Below are 13,626 nucleotides of genomic sequence, written 5' to 3' on the forward strand. Positions count from 1 at the left end.
AGATGCTTCACATAATCAAAATGAGGACATATTCTACAGTGCTCAATATGATTAAACATTCATATAATACAATAGAAATACAATCATAATTACAGTTATATGATATGCCTTTAATAGTCACAATTAGCAATCCTTTTAAGATAAGAATCAGCCCTGACAACATGTATACGGATTAAATGGATTAGGGAGTCACTTACTCATACATGGAGATCATGGTGTTAACATTTGATATGTATATTTTATTACATGTTATGTAACTTGCATGTGCATTATGCATAGGAACATACACATAGTTCAAAACTGTTGAACCACTTCACATTTCTTTATATTTTGTTTTTGCTTCTTTGCCAAGAGCAGAAGGAACAAAATGCTGATCTATTAAACCTATTGTGGCAACAGGTCATAGCAAAACATAAAGAAATAAATGATGGATTTATTTCAAGATGTTGGCATTGTACTCTATTCTATGGCCTTCCTGAATGGTTTTCTGACCACTCTGGAGGGATTAATTCATGAATAAATTCATTTTCATTCATTTTTCTTTCAAAAGCATAAAATTGGTTTTGGTTTCACAAGTTAATGCAGAACACAATTGACCCAATTTTGGTGATCTGAGGCAAAGTGGAAAGTAGAAAATGGAAAACGTCCATGCCTGATGAAACAGACCTACTCATGTGAAATGTATGGGTGTTGAACCTGGTTTCAACCATGAACTGTATACGTAATGTTGTCGTCATCCCTCGGCTTCTGCCGTTAGGGGTTGCCACAGTGAATCAACCGGTCTGGTTGACCACATAATCGATTTGGCAAAAGTTTTACAGCGGATGCCCTTCCTGATGCAACTCTCCCGCACCAAGAAACACTCACTCACATGCATCTCCAGTGGCTGGGTTGAACCGTATACGTTATGCATACGGTTATATATCTAAATTAAGTTAACAGTCTTGCATGTGTAGTTGAATTTTAACACAGCAGTCGTTTTGGGGCTTTGGTAACAACTCTCCTTATGCACTTACGGTGTTTATCACATGCCAGAGTGACTTAAAATCTGTAGTTACAGGGACAGTCCCCCTGGAGAGAATCAGAGTTAAGGGTCTTGCTCAGGGACACGATGGTAGGTCAGTGGGGTTTGAACCTGGGTCTTTGTGATCTTGTGGTTCATAGGCAAATGTCTTACCCACTAGGCTACTACCATTCAACATGAAACTGGCCACACTTAAACCTGCCTGAGTGAACATGTGATGCTCAAGTTGCAGTTTATGACTTTTTTTCCACAGTTTTTGTGCTGGTCTTTCTGTGCTGGTGCGAGTTGGTCGCTTCCCTGCAATATGGGAGTGGTGAAATCCCGAACCACCATGGTGCCACTGAGCTGCCACTGAGCAAAGTACCGTCCAGACACACTGCTCCCCGGGTGCCTGTCATGAGTTGAAGTGAAGAGTTGAATCCAGAGGACACATTTCGTTGTGTGCACTGTGTGCTGTGCTGCAGGTTTTGGCAATGACATTTACTTTCACAAGTGCATTACCTAGTGTGAGTCGGGACTGGAGATAGATCATTAACATACCAGTTAACAGTCCAAACACTTACACTTGCATCCATAATAAAAAATAGTCAGATTTGTATTACATTTTAAATGAATCCACATGTTAAACATTCCCAAATTAATTTGTTATTTTGAAGATGTAGGCACATGGTGCGAAAATGAGCAACGTGCCTCAAGAAACTTGAGAGACAGTGCAAAATTGTGGTTTAAAAAAGCAAATTCTGAGGTTTATGTGTGTGTATTCTTTGTTTCTTCTTTCCCGAGGTTTGCTGTGAACTGGTTACAGACTTCATCTTTTCAGTCATGGCCGTCCTGCTTCATCAGCCCTCATCACCATTCCTACCCTTCAGACAACATTGCACCTTCTTCATCCTTTTCCTCGTCCTTGGCTTCAGCAGCCATGTGTCTCTCGCCAGCTCACCTGACTCTCCGCCAGGCAACTGCTCGAGCAAAGACGCCTGCAGTGAGGGTGTGGTTCTGCCTGTGTGGAACCCCCAGAACCCCTCAGTGGGCGATAAAGTGGCACGTGCCATTGTTTACTTTGTGGCACTCATCTACATGTTCCTGGGCATGTCCATCATTGCGGACCGCTTCATGTCCTCCATCGAGGTCATCACCTCACAGGAGAAGGAGATAACCATCAAGAAGGCCAACGGCGAGACCACAAAAGCCACTGTCCGCATCTGGAATGAGACTGTGTCCAATCTCACCCTGATGGCTCTGGGATCCTCCGCCCCTGAGATCCTGCTCTCCGTCATCGAGGTCTGTGGACATGGCTTTGGTGCCGGCAACCTGGGCCCCTCCACCATAGTGGGCAGCGCTGCCTTCAACATGTTCATCATCATCGCTATCTGTGTCTACGTGGTGCCCGAAGATGAGACGCGGAAGATCAAACACCTGCGGGTCTTCTTTGTCACCGCGGCCTGGAGCATTTTTGCCTACATCTGGCTTTACCTCATTCTGTCTGTGATTTCGCCCAATGAGGTGGAGGTGTGGGAGGCGGTGCTCACCTTCCTGTTCTTCCCACTCTGTGTGGTCCAGGCTTGGGTGGCTGATCGGCGTCTTCTTATCTACAAGTACGTCCACAAGCGCTACCGCGCTGACAAGACCCGTGGCATCATCATAGAGACCGAAGGTACAGACGGAGTCTTCACCAAGATGGATGTAGAGATGGATGGCCAGGGCGCCAACTCACACCACCACAAGGAGGCCATGGATGGCATGCTGGCTGGAGTGGAGGAAGGCGGAGGTGGAGGAGATGAAGAAGAGGAGGCCAGGAGGGAGATGGCGCGCACGCTGAAGGACCTGAAGCAGAGGCACCCGGAGAAGGACATGGAGCAGCTGATTGAGATGGCCAACTACCAAGTGCTGGTGCAGCAACAGAAGAGCCGAGCTTTCTACCGAATCCAGGCCACGCGGATGATGATCGGTGCCGGGAATATCCTGAAGAAGCATGCAGCCGACCAGGCCAGGAAGGTGGTGAGCTGCCATGAGGCCTGCACCCAGGAGGAGGACCCCCACACCATCTACCTGGAGTTCCAGCCCTCTCACTACCAATGTTTCGAGAACTGCGGCTCCGTGAAGCTGTCGGTGGGCAGACGGGGTGGAGACCCTGGATGCACAGTGAAGGTGAAATTCTATTCTATAATTAAAGCTACGGTTTTAAAGCTTATCATTTCTTTCAAATGGTAAATATTCATATTTGCTATATTCATTAAGATTTCCATTTTTCAGAATACAGTCAGAATACATTAATGTCTTTTTCCACAATGTTTACAGTCTAAGCTAACATTACAAAAATCTATTTAAACATGTTTTATGGGTAACTATGGGTAAAAAACTAATACTTATCTAATACTAATACTTATCTTTTGCCCTACTCTGGAACCTCTTTGACAGTGATCTATTTTGCAATAATACCTTAATGATGTTGATTTTACAGTACAAGGGTACAGGGGTGGAATCTTTGATATTTGTAAAATAAAACTTCCATAAACATTCCTAATAGTTTGAGTTACATGAACATGAGTGTACGGTTGTTCTGCAACTGGATTTTTGTTTTTCTTTTCTCATTTGTCCTAGGTGGACTACCGTACAGAAGATGGAACGGCCAATGCCGGCTCGGATTATGAATTTGCCGAGGGCACACTGGTGTTTAAGCCAGGGGAGGCACTGAAGGAGCTGACCGTTGGTGTGATTGATGATGACATCTTTGAGGAGGATGAGCACTTCTACGTCCACCTCAGCAACCCACGCATTGCTCATCGTGCCGAAGTCGCCGTGCTCGACCCCAGCTCTGTCGTCCCTGGCAGCAGCTTTCTGAGCTCCTCCCCAGTGCCACCCAAGGCCGCGCTAGGAAACGGGCACACTGCTACGGTGACCATCTATGACGACGACCATGCGGGAATCTTCACGTTCGAGAACAACTCCACACGCGTCAGCGAGAGTGTGGGCACCATGCAGGTGAAGGTGCACCGTACATCTGGCGCCCGTGGGAAAGTTGCAGTACCCTACCACACCCAAGAGGGCACTGCCAAGGCCGGGGAGGACTATGAGGAGGTGGCTGGCAAGCTGGAGTTTCTCAATGATGAGACCATGTGAGTAAATCCTGACAACCAGTTCTAATACAGTGCTGTAATAGCCCTTAGTGCAATCTATGAATCCACATTTATTTTATGTGATATAATTACTGGCATCACCAGTTTGAATATGTAGCCAAAATAAGAATTTACAGGACAGCTTTTATATTCATTACAATAAATATGTTCAGACTAAATGTTTGATTTGATTTGGCTGAATAGCTGCATGATAATTCACAATAATTTCAAAATTGGAAATATTTGCATGAAAGCAGACCCAGCTGATGAAGCAGATATAACCAAACACATATAGCTGATTTTGTCAGTGATCACTTCCGCCGATAGACTGCACCAGACACCAGGTGAACCAGCCAGCCTGGGTTTCCTTAGTAAATGCACTGCATTATTCATTTCCAAAACTAGCATAATTTCTTAGGCTGGTGAGTTGGTGTAATTTATCTTTATGCCTGTCATCTCCTCCATAATTATCATCAATTCGGTTTTTCTCCTCATTCTCAGGAATACGATTTCAATACCATTTTGTTTCCTACAGATTTACTGTCAAATATTATTATGTCATTTTTAGGGAAAACTTACAACATTTACATATATGATATGGTCTATAATTACCCATTCAATCCACCCTTGTATTACATTAAAATACAAGCACAGTAAACAGTTTCCTTTAGCGCTTCAGCACCACGGACAGCTCTCTATTAGTTTATTAATCCTGTGCATACAGCGCAATGCATGATATGGTTGTCTGAACCCTTCAGGGTGCTGTTTAGTAGAGGACAATGCTGGTATCTTGACTTCACAGTGGAAAATAATTTCTTTCCCTCTCAGAAGTTAAATATTTCTCAGAGGATGAAGTCGTTGTCAGTGTCAGTCTCAGTGTGTGATATGGCTTTTTTTTTTTTTTTTTTAACGGCTTAACTCCGAACTGTGGGCAAAGAATAAATTCCATTATTAAGATTATTTTGGTTTAAAAATTAAATGGTACACAAGTGAGTGGCAAGAAAAGGTATGTAAAACCTTTAGAATGTCATAGTTTTTTATATTTCATAAAATATGCTCTGATCTAGTGTGGACCAGAGCTGCCTTGGGGGATTCAACCAGTTATTTATTCCAAGGATTCACATAAATTTTCTAATAGCAATATGAGTTGTTTATAGCCACATTATATTTGCCAATATATTTTTATGACAACTTAATGCAGAAAAATACTTTTTCTTGCAACTGTATGTACACTTTGTCTGAGTCCAAAAAGAAGCAAGGAGTTGCCTTGGTGTGAGGGTGGAGGAAGGATAGAGAAGGAGTGGGGGAAAGAGAGGTAAAGAGACAGCAAGAAGTTTTATAAAGTGGTTCACAAATGAGCTAAAGTGGTGTGTGGGTGTGGGTGTGCAACACCTACAAAGTGCAGTTATGAAAATAGCTTGAATCATGCTCTGTTGAAGGTGTGTATTTGACTTTGTGCTTGCAGCTCAAAGTTTTATGTACTCCCTCTCTTTGGTGTGTGCTCGTGGGCATATGAGTGTATGCCTGCTTTTATCTATTTGTTCCTGTGTGGTATTCTGTGCTTGTGTGACCACTTTTATGTGTATTTTAGTATATGTGTGTGTGTGTGTGTGTGTGTGTGTGTATGTGTGTGGGAGTGTGTCTATGTATGTATTCAGAGCAGCTCCTGTGTATGGAGTTCAGCTGTGTGGGTGTGTTAAAGCATGAGTAAGTGGATGTGTGAGAATGTGCGGGTGCAGGTAATGTATGCAGGTGTGTGTGTGCGAGTGTGTGTGTGTGCGATTGAAATGAGATGGAAGTATGAAACAGTTTAATGGTTGGCTTTGTGTGGTTGTGACATTTTGGTGTGTGTGTGTGTATTTTTGCTGAACTGTCAGCTGAATATTCCCACTGCAGCCAGTTACAGCTCAGCAATCCTTTGGAAGACAGCACTAGTCCTGGGATTGTATGTGTGTTGTGTGTTGTGCACTTTTTATGTGCATGAAAAAAGATATCGGTTTATCACACACCCATTCATTTTCACATTAAGCAGAGGAAAAGAGCTCGAGCCCAACATCTCTGTTACACATTTTACTTTTTTATGCAAAGGAATGAGATAGTGGAGTGAAAGGAAGGAAAAGAGAGGATGACTTAAAATAGTCCAGCATCAGAAGGGATTTATATAAGGAATGTGGATGGTTAGAGCGGGGAGGAGAAATAGGGAGAAAGGCATGAACAGGCGTGAACATTTTTCCATCCGTCCAAAGAAAAATATAAAAAACACTAACAAAAAAACAGTAGCATCAAATATACAGATGCAATGTGTGCACAATAATGCAGATGTGTGTAAAATGTTAGCACAGGATGCAGAATGTCCATTTTCAAAGTTCCAAAAATAATCACACACCAACAAGTTTCTCTTCTTTCAAATACAGTACAGGCCAAAAGTTTGGTCACACCTTCTCATTCAATGTGATTTCTTTATTTTCATGACCATTATACTGTTGTACTGAAAATGAACCCATCTTGAATCTTGAATCTTGAATCTTGAATCTTGATCTTGCTCCCTCTGGTGGGCTGGAGGTGGTACGTTGACCGTGACATTTATATATATATATATATTTACTTATTTGTAGAGGCATTCATGCACAGTCAGATCCATTGTGAGCTGACAAGAGCTATTATGCAGGGAGCGGTCGACTCAGCCTCCTATATGACATCTTGCATGAAGACAAAACACCTTATACTGTGTGTGTGTGTGTGTGTGTGTGTGTGTGTGTGTTCCCCAGAATGGGAATTACAAATTGAATGGAGCAAATCCTTCTGATGATAGTGACAGTTCTGATTAGCATTTTCTTGTCTGTATTATTGTAGGAATCTGCTGCACCCACACACACTTTTTCACCGCCTCTCTCACGCTTTTCATCACACAGTGTGAACAAACACACAAACACACAAATACACACAAACACACAAATACACACACACACACACACACACATACAGGCTGCCAAAGTTGAGAACTGTAATCCTGTCTTTATGCTGGAACCAAAATGTGCAGATTTTCTCTTTTTTCATTCCCCTCTGAATCTGAATTTTCTTCTTAAAAATAAGTCAACGTTTCATATGTACCATGAAAAATCTGAAGTGCTTCATGAGGCAATACGAAATATTTAAAGACCTGGTGTGCAGTAATGGGAACATATGACTAGGGAAATCAGGTCGGGGACATCATCCATAATTCACTTAAAACATCACCACGGCCATATGGATAGACAATTACAAGATGAATGACTAGCATACACTTATATCATGACAAAAAATTATATATAATTGTATTATATTTAAGATCTTAAGATTACCTACTTGCTGTCTCAGTGGCTAAACACCAACATGCACGGGTTCAGGTTCAAATCCCACTTACTATCATTGTGTCCCTGATCAAGGGAGGTTAAGGGAGACTGTCCCTGTAACTACAGATTGTAAGTCACTCTGGATGAGAGCCTTAACTGCATCCACACGACCCATAATATCACTGCCGAGGAGACAATTCTTGTTTAAAATATTGGGAATGCTGGGAACTGAGCGTGAATGCTGACGTCAGCATTACTTCAAATGTTTTAGTTTTAGGGTTTAGTTGTAATGCTTCATTGAATTTTGTTACAATATGATCTTCTTCACTGAATTGAAAAAGAATCTCCTTGGCCTGTGTCTTCTTGTTTGTGTTATTTCTGGGAGTTTTTCATACGCGAGTGCAACAGGCTCTTCTGTAAGCTATTAAGCACCTCATTCTACCTTGCAAGAGAAAGCAGACCCTTTCAATGGCTCACAATTGGAGACGATTAATGGGCGGTGGGGGGTTTAGTATTTGTGTAATGAGTCTTTCTTTCATCAGAGGTATGCTTCAGTAAGGAAGCCACCACCCAAGCCGAACCAGCACACACAAATGGTATATCCCTGACGGCAGCGCCTTCTTCCACCAGGATAATGCACGCTGCTACACTGACAACAATTTCACGAGTGTTGTCTTGGCCTCCAAATTCTCCAGATCCCAAATTAACATGCCTGGGATCTTCTAGAACAGCATGTCTGACTCACGGAAAAACCACTCCACAATATTACAGCATGGCTGCTGATAACTTTGGTGCCAGATAACACAGCAAACTTTCAAAGGTCTGGTGGAGTCCATGGCTTGACACTTCAGGGCTTTTTAAATGGCTGATGGCTGTTAAATAAGGACTATAATAAATCATTTGGTAATTAAACCGATAAAAGTTTCCAACACCTAGTATTCTGTCATAAAACTGATATTAAGTTTGCCCCAAAGTGTTAATTTTAAACAGTGTATAATGGCTTAGGTCAGGGGTCTCTCTTCGTACGTTCCTCCAGCCAGAATGTTTTGGTTCCAGATCAAACACAGTCAGGCTCAGATAATCATGGGTGTCTAGTCCACAGTTAGGGTCCTTAGATTAAACAGAGGATTGCAGTTAATGTGCTGTATTGCATATTGTTGTATTGCTCTCTCACTTGATGCATTCCTTTTCTATACTGACAGTCATTATGACTAATATGTTAGATTGTAAGAACGAATTGTTTACATGATATTGAACTTGTTACAGGGCCTTCATGCTGTTCCGATTGCTTGTAGAGAAATGCCCGTTGGGAATCAGCTCACAATGGGATAAAATACTAAATTCAGCATCACACTCACACTGGTCCAACATCAATCCAAATCAGTGTTACGGGGCAAGTAATTTTACACCTTTCAAATAAAACAGATATTTACATGTTATCTGTACATGTTAACTGATGTGGAGTGGCACTGGGAAATACTGAAATGAAGGACTGAAGTACAGTTATTAGAATATTAAGAGTTTGTGAACTGTCATCAATGCTGTACATTTTGCATTGGTACACATTGTACACCAGACCATGTGGTGTACAATCCCTCAATAAACAAAATAAGCAAGTGTCTAAATCTTTGTACAAACATGGGTGTTTGCAGAAATGCAGAGAGTTTGCTGAAAGTGGAATCAGTCATGTTTAGACTCCAAAACTCACTGCTGGACAGCATCCCACAATGAAACATGGATAATCGTATTTGCTTTATGGAGCATACAACTTCCAAAGTTGCCCTGGAGACGACTTTTAGCCATGTAGAAACTGATCTAGAGGAGCCAAAATGTAAAAATTGTTGTTGATCTCTGTTATAAAGCCTTGTGTGGCATAATATTCTTTCGTGTGCCATTCTTCTAAAACCACAATTACAGAGAAAAGATGTGGGAACTATGTTGCTATTTATAGCTTTCATAACAGTGTAATAACAGAACAACTGTGATTGCTAATTTGTAAACATCTTTGCAGGCATAATAACCTTGCACAGTAATGTGTGTATGTGTGTGTATGTATAAGTGTGTGACTTAGAAAGCTATGCACTCTCAGAACACACACACACAAACCAATTCTACAAATATTAAAAAAGCTACACAAATATACACACACATAAGTGAGAATTCATAAGAAGAGTCCAGCATAATATCAGCATAGATGTCCACACCACCTGTAGCTACACATCTACAAACATGGTGAACATGGTAACCATCTCCTCTTCAGTTAAGTATTATTGCATGACTTAGTTTTGTGCAGGCGTGTTCTGCCTGATGCGAAGTTCCAGTGAAAACACGGGTGACGTGTTCAGATTTCAGCCGTTATCCCGGGAGCTTTTTTCACGTCCTGATTGGTTGTTTATTCGAGTGAAGAGGCGGTGATTGGCTGATTGGACACGCTTGTTCGGCTCGCTGACGTGAATAAACGGTTGAAATGGTGTGGTGTCACGCTGGCAATGGGTTGTACTTTTTTAGTCTGTGGGTCCCACATCTGCCTGGTTTAGCAGTGATAGCCCAACCCCTTCTGGGGTTATGTGAGTCATTATCAGCGAGTGCTGCTTGTGTAATATAATTACAGTCGTCTTAACAGTTGAGGGTCCTATTTTAATACTGAGGTTAATAAAAACCCAAAATACGGGTGCGTTTCTGAGCTTTGTGGGAAGGATTTATCCCAGATTGCGTGGTGTCTTCACTGTGTTTTTCTGTCTCGCTTTGTGTGTATATGTGTAATGTGGTCATTGATAGGAAGCTTTATTGTCCTTTTGTGCTTTATAGATTCTTGTGTGTGTGTGTGTGTGTGTGTGTGTGTGTGTGAATTTGTTGATCTTTTATTATATTCTTTAAAGAGACTGAGTTGGCTTTTGTGTTTGAAATCACAGATTGAACTATGACCTCTGTCTCTCTGTCCCTCTCTCTCACTTTCTGTCTCTCTGTAGATTGCCTGGTGAGGCTGTTGTGTGGTGTAGGTGCAGGACAGTGTCAGTGTGTCTTTTCCCAGCCAGAGAGCCCCGTGTGTGTGTGTGCGCGGCTGAGCCTGCATGCCGACAGAAATAGACACCCACCCACATATCATTAGAGGAAAGGAGGGAGAGAGGGATGGACAGAGAGAGGAAGAAAAGAGAGGGGATGAAAACGAAGACTACTTTTTTACAGAAGAAATCTGCCTTGTGTTAGTCTATTTTATAATTGCCTGGATGAATTACAAAAAGGCAAATTATAGACATCAAAGCGTAATGTTACCCCAAACTCCCCAAACTCAAAAAAAAGTGACATCAGAGTAAATTCCATGCACACTGAAGAACTGAGCCCGGTTCTCCATGGGCTTCAACAAGATCGATGTTTACAGCAAAGCCCAGCGCCTTGCTGTAATACCACGGTGCTTACAGGATGGGTGAGAACACAGTAATACTTCTGAAGCATTTCGAGAGAGAAACACAGGGTGAGCTGAGTCATGAAGAGCGAGAAACAGACTTAGGAAAAAAAAGTGTGAAAAGAGACTCGTGGAGTTGCAGCCACAGGCGCTCTGCTCTCCTGCATTCAGCCACAGGATGTGTGTGTGTGTGTGTGTGTGTGTGTGTGTTCCATGATCATCCTTATTCAGCCACAGCGGAGTGGCTGAGGGAGTGAGTGAATGTGTTAATACTGAATTTGAGTTTATTGACCAAATAGGCTTCTGTCAAAACATCCATCTATCAAAATCAGGGTTGTTGGGGTAGAGCCTGTGCCATCAGTTAACAAGGCAGGAACAGCCCCTAATAAGACACCTGCCTCAAACACACATGCACATATGCACACACACGCATGCACACACACACCCACACACATACACACACACAAGCACATACGCACACACACGCATGCACACGCACACCCCCATACACACACGCACACACACAAGCACATACACACACACACATGCACTCATGCACACACACACATACATACACACACATGCATGCAGGCACACACACACACACACACACACACACGCGCACACACATTCTTAATTTGTAAATGATGTATTTTGTATTTTCAGCTACTTCAGTGAAGAACCCTGAAACTAATGCACCCTGCAAACAGAACATCTCTAACAACTTTTATTAACTTTTTCATACAGAACAAAATAATTGTTTGCAAAAATGCAATTTTTAAACATTGACATTGACTTTTGACATTCAGAGAAACATTAAGACAATTAGAGGAAATGGGCACACAAACATGGGTAGAATTCCATGCAGAGATGCATGTGAGAAGTCAGGGAAACATACATATTTTTTATACCAAATGTCTACTATAAATACACAGTCAGGGTATGGGGATGGAACACAAGCACAAGCATCAGAGTTGCGGAAGTAACATGACTGGAACAGCGTGTGGGAGTTTAAATAACAATGCAATAACAAAAATTTGTATGGGGTTCAGGCAGCAGCGTCCAGGCAGAAGGCTTTAGTCCATGAAGCAACCACTCTTTTGGGATCAACCAACTAAATTGTCAAATTTGGCCTCAGTTAGGTTGTAAGAAGTCAGTCCAGGAACAAACCAAGGCAGGACATGAAGGAGAAATAGAGCTCGGCAACAGGAAGTCTGAATAAGAGCATGGGTTACATGCCATGAACCGGGGTAATTGCCTCATACACATCAGGTGCTCTCGAACAACCTCTTGAAGGATGATGTCAGCAGTTTTGGGAGCTGTGGGAAGGAGTTGGAGAGCAACGACCATGACCGTGTTCTGTCGGAGCATAACATTGGTGGAACAATCTGAGGAAGGCAAGCTGGACACATTGCAATGTAGGACAAGAAATGACAAGAAACCAGGAGAGGAAGCAAAAGGCTTTTGGGGGGCATCGGTTCACAGATGAGAAAGGCACCACATTTGCTAGGAGTGTTGGCCACAAGAAGGAGCAGATGTTCGGTTGTCGGAAGCCAGTTTAGGTATTATCCAGTGGCAGGTGGAGAAGAAGAACAAAGAAAATGGCAGTAACATGGATAGAATGACCATGAACAATAACTGAATAAGTGAACTAGGTAATTGTCTGCATCAGGTCTGTTCATGTGAGTTTCTGGGAGTAATCAGTGGTTGCTCATAATAATAAAATACTATACTATTAAACATTCATTTTTAATAAACACTGCGGTAAATGTATATTTACTATATTCACTTTGGAAGATAACATATTTTGGGGGGGTTTTCTGTGTCCTCGCCCTTTTTAAATGAACATTTTATAATAAATAAGCCAGATGTTGTGCAGTAAAATGCCTTTAGGAGGATTGTAAATGACATGGCTAACCATGTTTGAGTAAAGCTATTTATAGAGAACATGACTAAAAGCTAATCATGTAACAGAATATGGCTATATATATTGTATAGTATATATTTTGTGTTATTGTCATGGCCAACACACCTCCAGCCCACCAGAGAGCGCTAGACCAGCTGGGGAATAGTGACCCGGAAGCGGAAGTGAGAGCGGGCAGCGGCGAGTATAAAAGCCACGTGACCCCGAGGAGACGCTGCCCGCTCTTTGTGGAATTTATTCCCCCGAGACGCTAGCCTTCCTTACCCACGCCTGACAAACCGTACCTTATGACCACGACCTTTGCCTCTCCTCGACTTTGAGTTTTGCCCGCCCCTTTTGCTACGAAGATCACCTGACTGATTGACCCTCATGACCACAACCTTTGCCCGGCCTTGACCTTGAGTTTGCCTGCCCCCCTTGCTAATATGATACCCCACCTTCCTGCCACCCAGGACATACTCCTGTCCAGCCCACTGCTCCACTCCCGTTCCCACTCACCTCCTGCCTCGCTCTCACCGACCATACGCCGCCATTCCTCCTCCCCAGCTCGTCCAGTGTCCTCTTCCTGTACAACGACCTGAGTCCCCGCTCCAAGCATGTCTGCAAGTGCGGCACCGAATTCGCACAGTGACAGTTATACATTTTAAGAGTTCATGAGATAGCAGATCTCAATCCAGCTGGACATGTAATAAGTGAAAGTGAACTGATTGTCATTGTGAACCACTGCAGCACAGCACACGGTGAAACAACGAAATGTGTCCTCTGCTTTACAGATTTTTACAGACGCTAGGACACATTTCTCAATACTTAGGTCACTTTTGCAAAGC

The 13,626-nt window shown here is 42.6% G+C and overlaps 1 protein-coding gene across 1 annotated transcript in view; it reads left to right on the forward strand.

Annotated features, from left to right (window-relative positions):
• Positions 1-13,626, forward strand: part of slc8a4a (solute carrier family 8 member 4a) — a 54,470-nt gene that overhangs the window by 20,690 nt on the left and 20,154 nt on the right. Inside the window, exons 3-4 of the mRNA XM_028984193.1 lie at positions 1,808-3,172; positions 3,626-4,140. Coding sequence (XP_028840026.1) covers positions 1,847-3,172; positions 3,626-4,140 — 1,841 coding nt within the window. The 5' untranslated portion in view covers positions 1,808-1,846. The remainder of the gene's footprint in view (positions 1-1,807; positions 3,173-3,625; positions 4,141-13,626) is intronic.

This window comes from Denticeps clupeoides, chromosome 6 (genome assembly GCF_900700375.1).
Source record: "Denticeps clupeoides chromosome 6, fDenClu1.1, whole genome shotgun sequence".
Taxonomy (NCBI): domain Eukaryota; kingdom Metazoa; phylum Chordata; class Actinopteri; order Clupeiformes; family Denticipitidae; genus Denticeps; species Denticeps clupeoides.